The 17,681-nt window shown below is 43.5% G+C and overlaps 1 protein-coding gene across 1 annotated transcript in view; it reads right to left on the minus strand.

Moving 5' to 3' along the window:
* The window catches only part of PELI2 (pellino E3 ubiquitin protein ligase family member 2), an 80,761-nt gene extending 63,304 nt beyond the window's left edge, over positions 1-17,457 (minus strand). Inside the window, exon 1 of the mRNA XM_024195927.1 lies at positions 17,305-17,457. Within this exon, the coding sequence (XP_024051695.1) occupies positions 17,305-17,457 (153 nt within the window). The remainder of the gene's footprint in view (positions 1-17,304) is intronic.
* Positions 17,458-17,681: the final 224 nt, after the last annotated feature.

Below are 17,681 nucleotides of genomic sequence, written 5' to 3' on the forward strand. Positions count from 1 at the left end.
ATAAGCAATCCCTCTGGAAAAATGGATGTGCAGAGACCACCTGACCTTTCATCCTATCTTCACAGGAGACAAAAAGGCAACATAATGAATGAAATTATTTCTAGAGAGAACACTAAGCATCGTCTCACATTGAACGTAGGAAGATGCTGTTCATCTGCACTTGAGCGTGGCTTAGGAAAGAATACAGATGATATATTGTTTGATTAAGGTGAAACGACTTTTGCCTTTTGATAAAGGAGGGACAGAGAGCAAGTTACTTAGGGGCTCAAACAGAGCCCCCATGAGGGCAACCCATACAATGTTAAGGTACACCAATAGAATCATTTCTTTCCAGGTGGAAACAAATGGACAACACCTTTTAGAAATCTGACTACTGTGGAGTTAGTGACTTCCCTTGGATCAGAAGATGGTTGCCAAGATTGCCGCTAAATGGACCCTCAATGAGCTGAGAGAGAGACCTGAGGACTTAGATGTCCAGAATTCCTCAGCTAAATTCCCCAACCTACAGACCAAACTGAAAAATGCTTCCACTTGGTCAAATAAGAAGCCTAGTAGAGGGTTTTCTACTATGAAGCAGAACTCGAACTGGTTCTGAACATTGTTCTCCCTTCTCATCTAGCCATGCAGCATCCATGCTGTGAGGTACAGACAGCTCAATGTTGGATGCCAAATTTGATGGTGATGTTGAATCCATAGGTTGGGGGAAGAAGGGGAAGAGACTCCAGTGGGGGCGCAGCAAACGTTATTCCTCTCGCCAAGGTGGAGTACCAGCAGCGCTGTAGCTGCGGAGTCAGAGCGCTCAACATGCCTTGCCAGTGTGGACGGGGAGTGAGCTAGGGCGCCCGGGGCTGCTTTATTGTGCTGTAACTCGCAAGTGTAGCCAAGGCCTAGGTGTTGTACAGTTCCCAGTGGGTCTCCTCTCACCAGTCTGAACCAAATGCTAATGAAGAATTGTGAAAACTTCAGAGAGAAAAGTAACAAGCAGCAGCAAACAGCTGGGGAGGAGGGTAACTATCTGAAGGTGCACAGAGGTTTGCTCTAGTATATTTGGAGGACAGAGAGGACACCCTGTCATCCTTCCCTTAAGTAGCAAACCAAAGACAGTTTTCTTCTTGAAAGAGGGGTCTCAGCCAGGCTTGGTTGAAAATGATGGAGAGAACTTTGGGTGAGAATTTTTGTTAGGCAGAGGATAACTTGTTAGTTAAGTTTAGGTTCCAGAAAGTGGTTATGATTTTATTTTGTATCTAACCATTTGTTTCCAAAATTCTTACTCACTAATCATTTGAATCTCTGTTCCGTAATAATGAACTTATTCTTTTGAATCACTATAAATATATTTAAGTGCTGTGGTGTTACGCAAAGTGGTGATGCTAAGTTGAAACTCCCAAGCTGGCATGTGCTGCTCCTTTAGGAACAGACGACCTGGTAATTTTGTGAGTGTTCAGTGGATAAGGGGCTGGACACTGCAGGGAATGCTCCAAGGACTTGGGAGTTGACGTGTGCCTTTTACTAACCAATATGAGAGCGCAAGGCTTGTGGAGGCCTGGAAGGCAATGCCTGTATTGCCACAGGCTAGTAGTTTTAGGGAGCTGACCCACAGCAGGCACTGACAAGGGTTCCTTATGCTAACGGAGGTAGTGGGGAGGTGACTCATGACCCTTGGTACCCCTCGGAAGCATCACAGGTCTATTTAGCAGGGTCCCAGAGGGGTCTGCCCTTGGTCCAGTACTATTCAATATTTTCATTAATGACTCGGATAATGGAGTGAATACTATGCATATAAAATTGCAGAGGCCACATAGCTGGAAGGGGTTGCAAGCATTTTGGAGAACAGGATTAGAATTCAAAATGACCTTGACAAATTGGAGAATTGGTCAGAATTGAACAAGACGAAATTCAATAAAGACAAATACAAAGTACTACACTTAGGAAGGAAAAAAGTCAAATACAAAACTACAAAAAATCAAATACAACACTGGGTAGGCAGTAGTACTGCTGAAAAAGGTCTAGGGATTATAGTGGATCATAAACTGAATGAGTCAATGTGATATAGTTGCAAAAAAGGCTAATATTCTGGGGAGTATTAATAGGAATGTCATATGTAAGACAGGGGAGATAACCATCCCACTACTCAGTGCTGGTGAGGCCTCAGCTGGAGTACTGTGGCCAGTTCTTGGCGCCATGCGTTAAGGCAGATATGGTCGAACTGGAGGGAATCCAGAGGACAGCCATAAAAATGGTAAAAGATTTGGAAAACCTGACCTAGGTATGTTTAATCTTGAGAAAAGATGACTGAGGGGGAACCTGATAATAAGGGCTGTTATAAAGAGGACAGTGATCAATTGTTCTCCATGCCCACTGATGGAAGGACAAGACGTAATGGGTTAAATCTGCAGCAAGGGAGATTTAGGTTAGATATTAGGAAAAGCTTTCTAACTTTAAGGGAGATTTTTAACAGGTTAGACAAAACACTTTTCAGAGAGGCTCTAGATATACTTCGCCCTACCTTAGCATGGGGTGGGGGGAGGGGGGATTAAATGACCTCTTAAGGTCCCTTCCAGCCCTACATTCAATACTAAACAGACAGAGCTAGGAGACAAAGTAAGCTGCAATATAGGCGGGATACATTTTAACAACAAGGATGTTTTTGTGTGTGACCTGCAAATGATTAAGCCCCACTCCTTTCAATAATTCAACTTTAGCCCTGTGTGCATGCATGGCACAAGTTGCTAATAGAGGCATTCAAAATGTTAACTTAAAACCTGAGATACAACATACGGAGTTTTACAATATGTAGAAGTTGAGACAGTTCAGTTTATTTGCCACTGTTAAAGCACACCCAAAAACCACATCCAGGATAGAACAGCACCGTATGTAATCACTGAAACTTTCACCTCTGTCTCAACATGATCCAAAGAGATTTAGTTAAGAGAAACTATCCCCATCTGAAAGAATAGATTGGAGAGGGAATCCCAAGACAGCTTCTTTCAACTCCTCATAATCCTCCAATTGGACTGTGGTATGCTCCCTTCCCTGAAACGCGCTCTACCTCTAAATGTCTCACAAAATGAGCCAGAGGACTTCTAGCTAATCCTAGAAAGGAGATAAATGTTCAAACTTTATGAAGATCCATCCTTTATGGATTCAGCTATACAAAGGGACAAACTATACAGCTATACAAAGGGACTAGCACTAACTACAGGTATAATGACAAATGTAAGAGATCACAACCTGGCTCCCTATTTGAAAGATCAGTTATTGCATAAGCTTTACATCCAATTCCCAATGAGTATGCATGTGACTGTGGAGGATGTCTATCATTAATTGGGCAGGAGTTAAAGCCTGCCTGGATAGCTTTATAAGACTATGAAAGTGCTGATGGGGCACAATTCTGGCCAAACAGCCTGGATCTAAAAAAACATTTGGAATGGCATTCTTTTTAAAGGCACTTTAGTTTTGCCTTTCTACCCCTATAAACAATATTTTCCATTTTGTTCACTCACACCACATATGTAGAGGAAACTGCCTGCTAACAATCTCTCCTCTTGATCTACACAGACACAATGGTTTGCACTGTGCAAGTCAACAGGGGAATCCCACATTTGTGCAGTTTCCCTAGTCATTGAACAGAAAGGGTCTCACAAAAAACAACAATTATATCTATGCGTCTGCACTTTGTACTTTTCTGGTAGCAGCATGAAACTTGATTAGGACTGCAGGAACCTAGTCAGTAATGGTACATGCTGCTGTTGTGATGGCAAGAGGCAGAGAGACTGACTGCAGGTAATTGAACAAGCAATCAGAAAGACCGTTTGCACACAGCTAGAAAAAGTAGTCTGGAGGAGAAGGAGAATGTTCTCTTCTCCATCCACCACAAACCAGTAAAAATGAAACTGAAGTGCCTAGAAAACCAGATCACATACCTGTAAGGAGGTATTTACTATTTCTCTTTTCTTCTCTCAAAATTAAAAAAAAAAAAAAGTTCAGAGTAATTTGCCTTTTTCTACAAGGTGAACATTAATGCCCAAATTTTGACAGAACACTCAGCTATTTGCTAGTGCAATGTCAACACACAAAATTTGGTCTGTAAAGAATGGGGCAGCCATACTTGCTGTTAGGAGTAGCTCCTTCCCCTTAATTCACAGTATACTTTTGGCTTAAATTAGCCTACTTTGCAAGTGATTTGGTTGTGCAGTAACTGCCCGGCTCCAACACAGAACTCATGTGCATGCTTCAAGAATGGCCCAGGAGATTAGCACTAAAACTGCCAATCCTTTGATTTTATCTTAAGTCTTCTATAATTTAGTGTTTTTCTCTAAGTCCCAGCTCTTTGAGTCAGGCAAATATGTCAGAAGCTCAGCTTGCATTTAAGTTTCTAACCCTCATGGTTGCTGGGGGGGATGGAGGGGGCGGACGGGACCGACCCGACTCATGGTTTTTGAGTGTTTGGAAGTGGAAATAATATAGCTGCTGGCCACATGTTTTCATCCCCCATCATATGCAAACTTGACAGACTTCCCACCCCTCCTTAGAAGATTCTGTGGAGGGGTAGAGAAGTCCAGCTAGCACAGGAATTAAAATGCTGGCTGCTTCTGTAGTAAAGGGCACTCCAGGCCCAAATCCCAATGTACTCTTCTTTCATTCAGAGTAGGGAATAAAGGTTACAAGCAGCACCAACAGTACCAAGTATGAGAACAATCGTAATGACTGAAGACTCAAACTGGACATTTGTGCACGTGAGAATGTGTGAGCCAAATGTGTTAGTGTAAGCCTGCCAAAGCAGCATGTATGTGTGGGAGTTCTGTGCTACATGCAGGTAAAACTGTTACTAGACTGTGGTAAACAGCTCTTTGTCACATGATGTACCATGCAGATCCCTAAGATTAAACATCTGAAAATACTTTGTGTGCACAAAAGATGCCCCTTTACAGTTAGATTTTAAGATATATTTTTGCTTAAGAAGTTATTTATACAAAATCTATTGAGCAAGATAGATTTGGGGGAGGGTGCAAATGGTGTCACAAAACTGCAGAGCTCCACTTCACGGTCCCATCACTCTCAGGCAATGCTTTTGAATAGCCATTGAATGCCAATGTACCGTTCAGGTAAAATATTTAAACTACAAACACTTCAAAAATTACTTGCACAGAAATTTTCCTGACTGATCCGGATAGAACCAAGTTTTGGATCTACAGTGAAGATGTGTATGCATAGTCAATACACAGCAAAAACTCACTGTATGTAGGTTTAAATTTAGTAACTACTTTTAGTACTAATATTAAAATAAGAGCCTGTAGGTCACTAGTTCAAATCCAGCCAAAGACAATAATGGCCAGAATTCAGTTTGGTGGTTTCAGTCCCATTTATAGTACGAAGGTTTCCATACACCAGAATTGTCACCTTTGCCGCCTCCTGGGCCTCCCCGCAAAGACTGCCAAGATCACCCTCCCTCACCACCTTCCCCTGAAAACAGAAACAGTCCCCACAAACCATGCTTGAGGTTCACTATTAGAGCAATGTAAAGAAAGCATGCGCAGCTTTTTCACAAGCCACACAACAGGCCACAGAAGTTTGGGCTCAGTAACTGCCAATCCAGCATTTTTAAGCAGCACCAGAAATCACAAGCAGCTGATTTCTATGCTAAAGAGTAAAGTCCTGCACGGATACAAAACTTATATCCATGGATGAGAGTATCCAGAGCTGCAGGGCTCTACCGGGAACCACAGCGGTGAAAGCAGCGGCCGGGCAGGCTGCCACCCCCAGGAGCCAGTGCCCTACGCCGGCAGTGCCTCCAGCATACCTGTACCATCCCCCTAGCCCCTGGTCACACTAGTGCTGTGGGCAGTGTGGGGTCAGTACAGCCACACCAGAGGAGCTGCTGGCTTTTGCTCCTGCGGTTCCCAGTAGAGCGCTACAGCTCCGTGGATACCCATTTATATCCACGCAGGGCTCTACAGAAGAGCCTGAAACAACCAACAAAGAGTCAGCATAATTTGAAACTTTTCTTGGATCATCATGCAATATAGCCAGCCTAATCCACTCTGTAGCACAATAGTGTTTGGAACAGCATTACTACATCTGAATATAAAAAGACCTGGAAAAGTGATCCCAGCACAGAAATGACTGATGCCATTTGACTTGTGCTTTACACACCTGATGGTGCAGGAAGAATAAGTCCCTGTAAGAAAAGCCTCTCTCAAACATACCCTGAGCTCTGTAAAATGCCAAGGTGTAGTAGCAAATTGCCTGGTGGCTCCTCAGCCTCAGGCCCTGAATCAGCAACACATGCATTTAACTTTGTGACTTATGCACATATTTAAGTGCTTTGCCAAACTGGGGCTTACAAGACCATGAGTCAGTCTATGCAGAGCCCAGGCACCATTAGGCCTAACTGTTACCTTTAGCTCTGGTATTAGTGAAATGAACCACCTCTCCTGTACGCAGAGTGGCCAGGAATATGGGTTTCAGCAAAAAGAGGTTCAATTTAAGTTACTAGCAGAAAGAGCAAGAGTAAAATGCGTCTTCCCCTCAAATGGAAGGAGAACAACAGTTCATAATGTCCATATGGGTGGGCAAACAAAGCAGGAATACAAATTTCATATCCAGGAAATGAAGAGGAAGAAGAAGGTTGCTCATTAATATTCTGTGCAGTGAAAATTTCCATTAGTCTCTCACAAATGAAAAATGCAAATAGCTATGCTGAAGAGCTCGAGCAGAACAAAAATTTTAGTGTCAAGTTAGAAGTTATCATCAGGAACAAAAAAGGTGTCTCTGCTCTTTATTCGCTCTGAGTTTCTGGAACCACTCACAATGGGACATGCAGAAGCTATTGCTAGCGTACTGGATTTAGTCTCAGGTTTCTTAGATGCCAGAAAAGCCTGTCATCAAAAGGGTTTAAAAAAAAAAACGGTGTCCTTTTCACATCAGAAGGATCACCAGCTGCAATCCATTGCATCACTGGTCTCTGGCACACATCCATAGGCCCTGCCTCACACAGCAATATAAATACACAAAAGCTCTTTTATAAGGGTTCAAAAAAAGTGCAAAGGAATAAGTTCAACCTGATGTATCTACCTGAATCTAAGTACTCAGAACAGTAAAAGGTTTTAATTACCAACTCACACTTGCTTTTTACAAAGACAATAAAAGGTAATAACTGGTATATTGTACATCTATTGTAGTGCATATAAAATGTAATATGGATGAGAGCTGTTCTATTAGCTAACTAGATGCCTTAGGCACACAGAAGAGGGAGCTTGGCAGGTGGTTAACTATTGTGATACCCAGATGTTCGGAGATACTGTATTTGAAGTCTGGGCTTTAAGATTATCATGAAAACTTCTGAAGAGTGACTTCACTAGCCAGTCTGAACTCAGAAGCAGTTTTATTAAAGAAGAAAACACAGTTTAAGAGTTTTTGCACATTAAAACGCCAATGTTAACTTAAAATATCCTATTAACAGGATGCGTCACAGTACAATATGCCTCTTAAAATTCTGTGCTATATAACCACTATAAAGGAAAAATTGTGATCAAACCAAACACAGCAAGAAGATGTGCGATGATGTATACTTGGATAGTTAGTATGTGAATCTCTCTGGTCACTCAATAACAGACCTAAAAGTGGCAATTCTTCAACAAAGAAACTTCAAAAACAGACTCCAACGTGAAGCTGCAGAACTGGAATTAATTTGCAAACTGGATACCATCAGATTAGGCCTGAATAAAAACTGGGAGTGGTTGGGTCATTACAAAACCTAAACTTAATTTCCCCAATACTAATTTCTCCCTACTGTTACTCACACCTTCTTGTCAACTGTCTGTAATGGGCCACTCTCTTACCACTTCAAAAGTTATTTTTCCTCCCTTGGTATCCTGCTGTTAATTGATTTCTCGTTAGACTGACCTCACACTTGGTAAAGCAACCCCCATCCTTTCATGTATTTATACCTGCTCCTGTATTTTTCACTCCATGCATCTGATGAAGTGGGTTCTAGCCCACGAAAGCTTATGCCCAAATAAATTTGTTAGATTCTAAGGTGCCACAAGGACGCCTCGTTGTTTTTGCTGATGCAGACTAACATGGCTACCACTCTGAAACCTGTAAAATCAGAAGTGTTACATTTCACTTTATTAATTTTTGAAACACAACTACTATGAAAGTCAGTAAGTTGCTATAAATACAGAGTAACACAAACATGGATCTGTTACTATGAAAGCTAAACAAAATAAATGCATCATGCTTGCATGGTGTCTGACAGACATACAAGTGGAACAGATTCTAAAACTAGGGGCACTCAAACTTAGAAAACCCTGCTGCCAGACATCAATAGCCTGAAGACATCAGGTCCCAAACATTTCAATATTAATGCGCATCAGCCTGTTCCACTGAGGAAGTAACCGGACTGTGAGCTACTTGCAGCGTAGCGTGGAGGTGAAGCCATGTCTTGTGAGGTCTGCATTTAAAGAACAGCAGCAATCCTTAGCCTCTGATTAGGCAAGTCCTGAGGGCATTACTCAGTCTATTCAAGCTGAAGCCTTCTCCCCTTCACCCCAATCCATAAGGTGGGAGCAAAGGGGACAGGTGTGACCTATATTCTCGAGTCTGTAGCTGCATCTTACCCATTTATCCATTCTCCCCCCTACTTTTTTCTCTTTTCTACGTACTTCAGAATTAGACACAAACTCCAATCTTATCTCCATACTGCCTTTCTTGGTTCTCTCTTTGCTTCCTCTGCCTCTTTACACACCCCTTATTTCTCCACACCTCCTTTCTTCCAGATCCCTTTGTCTTTAAAAGGGGCATGCTGCTGTCCTGCCTGCTCAGTAAGCCTCTTGTTCTTTGTGTTGTACGCCCCTGCAGGAGAATAAGTACTCTGGATAGGAAGTTGCTCAAAGAACATGCAAAAAAGCAAGCACAGGGCCTTGAGGGGAAAAAAAAAGCCACCTCTACTTTCTGCTCTCCGCCTTTAGCCCCCAAGTCAAGGAGTATTAATCTAGCACTTTCGTCCACCCCTTTCACTATTCACTGACCCCCAAAAAACCAAAACACAATGCTTTAACAGAGTTGAGGCGGAGTAGCACTGCCTCATGCCCTTCCAGAGTGTGGATGAACTTAAACCTCAGAGCCAAGAAACAGAATTAAGGTAATGCGTGTATATGGCAGAACCTCAGAGTTACAGACACCACAGTTACAAACCCACTAGTCAACCACACACCTCATTTGGAACCGGGAAGTACGCAATCAGGCAGCAGCAGAGACAGCAACAAAAAAGCAAACACAGCACAGCACAATGTTAAATATAAACTACTAAAAAAATAAAGGGAAAGTTTAAAAAAAGATTTGACGTGGTAAGGAAACTGTTTCTATGCTTGTTCCATTTAAATTAAGATGGTTAAACGCAGCGGTTTTCTTCTGCAAAGTAAAGTTTCAAAGCTGTATTAAGTCAATGTTCAGTTGCAAGCTTTTGAAAGAACCATAATGTTTTGTTCAGCGTTACGAACATTTCAGAGCTACAAACAACCTCTATTCCTGAGGTGTTCATAACTAAGATTCTCCAGTACATATACACCCCTCAAATCTGTATTCACTACAGCCCCTTCACAGTTCAGAGGACTATCCAATCTGAACATGTGTTTTGGTCCCTGTGCATAATTCCAAGGGGTGGAGTTTAAGTTGGGGATAAACAGTTACGTAGGTTTAGTCACTATCTTCTGGAAGGGCATGAGCAGTAGCATAGGTGGGGGGGGGGGGAAGCAGCCGCTCCCCTGAGCACTCACTCGGCGCTTCCCAGCATGTCCAGGTCTTCAGTGGCACTCACTTCGGGCTCCGCTGCGTGCTTCTTGCGGCGGCGGCTCCTGCTCCCCCCGCCCTCGCTTTGTGGCAGCCAGGTGATGCTCCTCCCTGTGCCTGCTGGGGGGCGCCTGCTACCTTGCGGCTCCAGCGCGGGTTTCCCCACAGGCAGCTCCGGGTCTTCGGCGGCAATTCGGCGGCGGGTGCTTCAGTCGCTCCGGGTCTTCGGCGGCAATTTGGTGGTGAGTAATTCGGCGCGGCGGATTCTTCGGCAAGACTTGGCTTTTTCTTTTTTCTTTGCTGCTTCGCAGCGGGTGGTGCCTTTTTTCCCCCGTGTTCGCTCCCCCTGCTCTTAGAACCTGGCTACGCCACTGGGCAGGAGATAGAGCTTGGCAAACTTAGTTTTCATTAATATAGAGTTGACAATGCATCTCCCCTGCTTGAGGAAATAGTGGTAGAGAGACTGAGGGGCATACCTCTCTGAGCTCCAACCTCCTCCTGGAGCTTTTATGTCCTTGTTAAGCTTGGAAGGGCCCTGGGGAGTGGGAAAGGTGGGACGGCTACAAGGACATGCACCAGTTGGACATACAAAGGGAGAAGAAACAGTGGTGCTTGAGTCTCCTACCCCAAATCTGGGGTTAGTATATGGGGAAGGGGTTTCTGCCCACATTTCTACAGTATGAGGCTCACAGAGGTATGAAGTGGCCCATTCACCGCAATAAGATGTTCTCAGTTGGATGAAAATGAATGACTTCCCTTCCACAGTAGCCCCACACCAACATACCAGCTTCAGATTCCAGATACAAAACTGTATTGGATACATCAGACTGTCCCAGGGGGGACTTGGGCAGATGGCATTAGGGGCAGGACTTGTTCCCTTAAGTCAACACGAGTATGTTTTTCAGTTTGTGTCACTCAAAGGACTTCCTGAGGAAACAGCTTGTAGAGATGTGAATTGTCTGTTTAAAAAAAAAGGTACTAAAGATTTTATAGTATAATCATTTGAAATATTTCTGAAGTGGTCCTTGGTAAAGCTGAATAGCTGAGCTCAGTGACAGTCCCACTAAGTTTTATGAGGGTCACAGCCTTAGTTTTGTCCTAGCTTTGCACCAAAAGTTTTAACAATCTGAAAACATTAAAAAGGAGTATACTTTGTGGGGACTGCATCTTGGAAATCCTCTGACCAAATGACTACAAATTTACAAAACTTTCAAAAGGACCTGTTATTCAAAGCAGAAAGCCGGCAGAGAGTAGTTGTGTGCACAGCAGACATTCTGAGGACAAAATTTAAACTCACTCCTTGGGGGGTAATCAGGTTCAATGGCTATATGTTGCACTGATCTACCCAGTGACTAACATCAAGCATGCCTCTATATACTAGTGCATGTGCTGCAAGATTGCTGCTATGTTGCAAGCAAAAGTCACACTCCCTTTGGTGTGGAACTTCAGTGTCAGCAGCCTACAGACCCAGAAAACCCCCCTAATATTTTAAAACAGGGTTTGCCCAACGCGTCAGTGGGTGCTAGACAAAAGCCAAGATCAAACCCATTTGGGTGATGACTTTTCAGTGGTGATAGTATCCATGCAATAGTGAGAGCCACGTTGCAAGAATTGGAAAGTCTACTGACAGGACCTTTAACCCTCTGTGACACACTGTACCTTGGGGGAACACCCTGCACCCCCATGTTCATCCTTATAATATGACCGTGTGTCATTCAATGCAAAGTGTGTCATGTCGGGTGTCTTCGAAAGGCTCGTGATGCACTAAGCATTGTTGTTATAGTAATGTTATAGGTTGTAATTTCATGTATATAGTTATGAGGCTGAAAATGTGTCCTCTTGGCTTAAAACAAGCCCAGGCAAAACTCTCCAGGAGCAGAGGGGCAGGTCACACCTCATCAGGGCATGTTTGGGACAAACCCAGCCTCACAGGAACAAAGAACAATGGCCTAGGCAGCAACAAAGGATCTGTTGGACTCTCAAGTGAGTCACCGCCCCCTTCCCTTGGTCAGTTTGGGACTACGATGAGGTAATGCTCACCTGGCTCTGAAGGGGGGGGGGCAAAGCCAAGAGGGAAGAAAGAACAGGATAAAAAGGAGAGACATTTGCCATGCTCTTCCTCTCTCTTCCACCTTCATCTACAGACATCACCACCAAGCGACTGAAACGCTGATCAAAGGGGAGAGCCGGGAAGCAGGATCGGGGGCTTGCCCCGCTCCACACGTGCTGTGGCTCTGCGCGGCTCCTGGAAGCAGCCGGCATGTCCCCCCTCTGGCTCCTACATGTAGGGATAGCCAGGGGGCTCCGCACGCTGCCCCCGCCCCAGGCACCACCTCCGCAGCTCCCACAGGCCAGAACCGCGACCAATGGGAGCTGCAGGGGCGGTGCCTGCGGACAGAGCAGCGCACAGAGCTGCTGGCCATGTCGCCGCGTAGGAGCTCGAGGGGGGAACATGTTGCTGCTTGAGGTAAGTGCTACCCAGAGCCTGCACCCCTGACCCCCTCCCGCGCCTCAACCCCCTACCCCAGCCCTGATTCCCCTCCTGCCCTCCGAACTTGGTCCCGTACCCTGAACTCCTCATTTCTGGCCCCACCCCAGAGCCCGCACCCCAGCCAGAGCCCTCACCTCCTCCCACACCCCAACCCCCAATTTCGTGAGGATTCATGGCCCGCCATACAATTTCCATACTCAGATGTGGCCCTTGGGCCAAAAAGTTTGCACACCCCTGTGCTAGAGGCTGTGCATGAACAGCCCCAGAGTGGGGGTTCTCACAGCACAGTAAAGCTAGCTCCCAGAGTCGAGGATTGGAGTGACCTAGCAGATCACTGGTCCAGATAACACCAGGGGAACGTCACACCCTCCATCTCTGCACATATTCACACAAGAACCTTGTCCGTAAATTTGCACCATTAACCCTACTACAGGCCATGAGAATCCACCACAAGTTTCAAGACAAATCTGGGTATGCTTGTGAATTTTAAAGCATACTGAGAAAAAAAATGGATCTTTAAAAAACGCTCATCTCAGCTTTATGAGGCAGCAAGAGTTGCCCCTGCTGGACCCTCAATTTCTACACCCACCCTGTCCGTTAGTCTCATGAAGACCAATCAGCAAGTGGGAAAGGGAAAGGAATGGGTGTGAGAACAAGGACACCCTTTGTTTTTTTCACCACTTGTGTTGCTGGCTGGGTGACAGCAGTGATCACATGCAGCTGGAACTGCTGCATCCCTCCTCAGGGAGATTTTGCTTCCCTGCTGAATGGAAGGCCACCCTGAAGGTTGAGAGCTATCAGGTTAGATGACTGCATCCATTTCTTAAATTCAGCCCAATCTCACAAGAACAGTGTTGCCATAAAAGTTGCAAGAATTAGCAAGATTTGGTATTTTTCTTAAAGCCCCAGCTCCTAGTGTCCCACGAATATGTGAGCGTGAAGAACAGGGGAGATATCTTTATAATATTCATAAAATTAATGTGTACCTCTGTCTATTTGATTACGATCATGCTGTCTGCCACAGGGCTGCAAAGAGTTAACTCAGTCCTAGGTGGGTTTTGCATATCTGCAGGAGCCAGACTTAATGGCTGTAGATATTGAAGCACTTTCTTAAGCTGACAGTACAGGTTCTGTTTCATCTGTACATGTAGCGGACAACCACCTCCTAGCTTAGGACAGAGCCTTCAGGCATGAAATCTTAAACAGAGTATTTAGAAAATGTTACAAAAGCAGCCAAGAAAGGTCTGCAGAAAGGCAGATGGAAGTCAGATCTCCAGCTGTGGGAGCGTGCATGGCATAAGTTGAGCAACCCCCAACTGCAAAATATTTAAAGCATGCTTTGTTATTTTAACCCTTGTCACCAATTTCTATGTTCCTATAGATAAACAAATACTTGGTTTTCAAGAAGCTGTTTGGCGTCACTGGATTCTCCTACTGATCCTAGGGGAAATCACTGGCAATCACCAAATCCAGTTGGGCCTGCTAAGCAGACATGGTTGGTGCAACGCTATCTGATTAAAATATGACGATGTAAATTATTTTTGCTACCACTGTTATATAATTGCAACAAATCTTGTACAAAGTGTGGCATGTAAGATGTCTATGGAAGAATTACGGTTTGCTGAATATGATTGTGCTATTTGTATACATGTATCATTTTTGTATTTGAAGTTATGAAAATTAACTATGTATCTATTTTTCAAATATTTGCTCCTGTGGTAACACCCACAAGGCATTTAGCCTGCACATTTAAGGACTATTCAAGTTAAATGGCCTATCAAGGAACTCTTAACTCACAATGGACTATGGGAGACGCCTATCTACACTTAATGGACTTTCCTGTGATGGCCTCTACTATGACTAAGTGAAGCATGCATGGACATGTGACTTGCCCATGTGACCCCAAACACCAACTTGTCCCCTGTAATTTTTCAAAGTAAGAACAATGGGATTCCCTTCACTTGGCAGAAGGCCCTGGAAACATCTCCATTTTGCCTCTTTCCTGTTCAAACCTCTGGACTATGAACTTATACTAATGGGAACATTCTAAGCAAAGGACTGAAGACCTTCCAATGATTTGGAAGCAACCAGAGCCTTAACAACCCAGCAGTTTATTCCATCACTGCTACAAGCCTGAACCAAGAACTTTGCAATTACTGTACGTATTTGATTCCTTTAGCCAATTTTAACTCTCACCTTTCTTTTTATAAATAAGCCTTTAGATATTAGATACTCAAGGATTGGCAATAGCGTGATTATTGGGTAAGATCTGAGTTATATATTGACCTGGGTATGTGGCTGGTCCTTTGGGATCAGAAGAACCCTTTTGTTTGATGAAATTTGTTTTAAATAACCACTCATCATTAAGTCTAGTGTCTGGGTGTTGAATCCATGTCTGGAATACTTAAGGAGGCTACATTTCTGACTTCTTGTTAGCCAGTGTGGTGAGACAGAAGTTTACTTTTGTTGCTGGTTTGGTATCTCTCAAGGAAGAATAACCACCAGTTGTGGGGTGTCTCTGCCCTTTTTCCCAGCAGCTTGTCCTGAATTTGGTATGGTCAGTTGTGACCCATGGAGGCATGGTGACAGTTGGTAAACAGAGGTACTATAACCTAGAGATCCAGTTCAAAAGTGGGTTGAATCATGGGATTTCACTCAAAAGTGCAGGTGTTGGACCTATACAAAGTGTTACTTGTAAAAGGGCTCCAATAGGGCAGGAGGAGAGAGAAGAGAGGCAGGTCAAAGATACAGTCCATCCTGAACCATGACACAGAATCTTAGCTTTTTATTTCTCTTTCTTTCTAATACTCATAGTTGTGAAACATAGGTTGTGACCCAAGTATACTCTAAAGGCTTAAAAACCAAGAAGGCAGGAAAAGGCACTCAGTTTTTTCTTCTTAAATCTCAATTCTGTTCATCTACTGACTAAACCAAATATGAACACTTAAGACTTTTTAAACATACTGAATATATCTTAGATAACTGGACCGCTCATCTTCAACATGTTCTTCCACATGCTAGAAGCCTTTTCTGCATTGATTGTTTTTCTTAAGACAAGTCCACTTCAGCCCTGTAAGACTGATTGTTCACTATTCAGGTTTACCTGTCCCCATTAAGTTCCCCCACTTCTATTAATCATCTCTTCAGGTGTGCTTGTAATACACATTAAGCGCATTGACAAGTTTTGTCCTGTTCTCTGGAATTTGGTCTACCAATGTTCTCTTCACATTTCCTCATCCTACACGGATTCCTGTTCTGCCTCTCCAATCTTTAAATCAGGATAGCTTCTAAGTCCCCTCTGACGCCTCATCATAGGCACCGACTGCGTGGGTGCTCCGGGGCTGGAGCACCCACGGGGAAAAATTGGTGGGTGCTCTGCACCCACTGGCAGCGCCCCACCCCAGCTCACCTCCACTTCCGCTCCGCCTCCTCCCCTGAGCGTGCCGCGTCTCCGCTTTTCCCCCTGACTCCCAGCGCTTGCACCACAAAACAGCTGTTTCGCACAGCAAGAGCTGGGAGGGAGGAGGGGGAACGCGGCAGGCTCGGAGAAGAGGTGGGGGGGCTCAAGCACCCACCGGCGCAGGGAAAAGTTGGTGCCTATGTGCCTCATTATTTTGATGTTAAGAATTTTATTAACTCCCTTAAACCAAATAACGGCATTTTTCAGCATAGTCTCCTTACATCTAGCAAAAAATATATATATATATTTGCACTATCTTCACCTTTGCCACAAAGTTTATTGTGTGACCACAGACCATCCCCTTGATTAGCAAGAGTTCTGATCATCCTTCATCTCTCCATTTAATTCTGTTATCTTTTCAAGATAGGCTTCTTGTATGGCCACCAATACACCTACCCAGTTTCTTTTCAGGATGGAGACTTTTGTACTTTGTGTAAGCTCTTATATACTTCTTCACTGCTTGACTTTATCATTTAGCTTCAATTTGTTCAAGAAAGCTGTGGAAGCTTCCATATTTTCTTCCAACGTACTTAAACAGAAGTTACACAATCAAAACCCATCACACGATTGCCATAGATGACCTCTGAACAAAGAATAATAAGCAGCTGAATGTCTATAATATTGAAATTTCCTGAATTAAACAAGTCCAAGTTCAAAATTCATGGAGCACAGCTTTGTCTTTGATTCTTGTCTAGACATCAAGATTTGTTACTTTGAATAAAATTTATATAGTCTACCATTCATTACAAAGAACAAAAACTAGTCAGTTCACTGTGGGATGTACCTTGCCCATGTTTTAGGATTTCTCAACCATCGTTTGAAATAGTGCAAGAAAAGAGGCTCTTTAAAAAATAAATCTTACCCACATTATACAAGAAAGTACATCTTCCTAACTAGTACAAAACTTTCCACCAAGGAGAGTCAACTTTGTTTGACCAGGAAGTTCATGCTACCCATGCTTCCCTCCCATAACCTATGATGGACTTGAAGAAAAAAATCCCACATCACTGGATGCACATGCACACATATGCAGAGCCATTAATAAATCGAGAGATTAGAGACCTAGAAAGAACAATTTCTGCATAATAAATTGGCAACTCTCTTTCGGAAGAGGTGTCAGTCAAACTTTTTTTTTTTTTTACATCCTACTGTTAATTATTATATTACAGGTTACTAAAATAAGGGAAATATTCGTATGCATCACAGGTAGTTACAGTCTCTTATTCTGTGCTTCATATAGCAAAAATGAAGATTTATCACTGATAAATTACACCATTTGTATGGAAGCAACAGGGTCAGATATGAATTAATCTGTTGTGAAAACAACTACTCAGCTCAAAATTAGTGTTCACGTTTAAATTACAACTAAGAGTATCACTAGAAAGAGAAGCCACTGTAGGACTTTTAATCAGGCTAGTTCATTTCAAGTCTAAACACTAACATAACCGAAATGATGGCAGCAAGGCAAAAAAAGAAAACAAGCACACCACCCAAAAAAGTAAGTTTTATCTTCAGCCAAGATTATCAGGAAGCAGATACTCTCTCTCCAACTGCCACATACCTTGGATGCTTGGGGCGTTGATATCACATGAACAGTGCTGGGTTTGACTCCATTAGCCTTAGGTCGCTTATAGAGAGCAAACCTGCTTTTCCTACGTCCTCTGTCACCATTAGGGAGGGAGCCATTGTACCTAAGAACAAACAAGAAGTTCATGTTTATTCCATACTCTTTGGCACGCAGCAGGGAAGGGAAGCCGAGTTGGAAATGAAACTATCAGATCATGCGCCACAAAGATTACAAAGCAGGAGGCAGCACACCCTGGAGCAAGAAAGTTTTCTTACTAGATAGAACCAATGAGTACAGCTTTCAATTTTCTAAAGAGTGTGAACAAGTTGGAGAATCTGAACTTAACACTTTCACTTATCTTAACAGATTTT

Source organism: Terrapene carolina, unplaced genomic scaffold (genome assembly GCF_002925995.2).
Source record: "Terrapene carolina triunguis isolate 2854851 unplaced genomic scaffold, T_m_triunguis-2.0 Scaffold189, whole genome shotgun sequence".
In the NCBI taxonomy this organism is placed as follows: domain Eukaryota; kingdom Metazoa; phylum Chordata; order Testudines; family Emydidae; genus Terrapene; species Terrapene triunguis.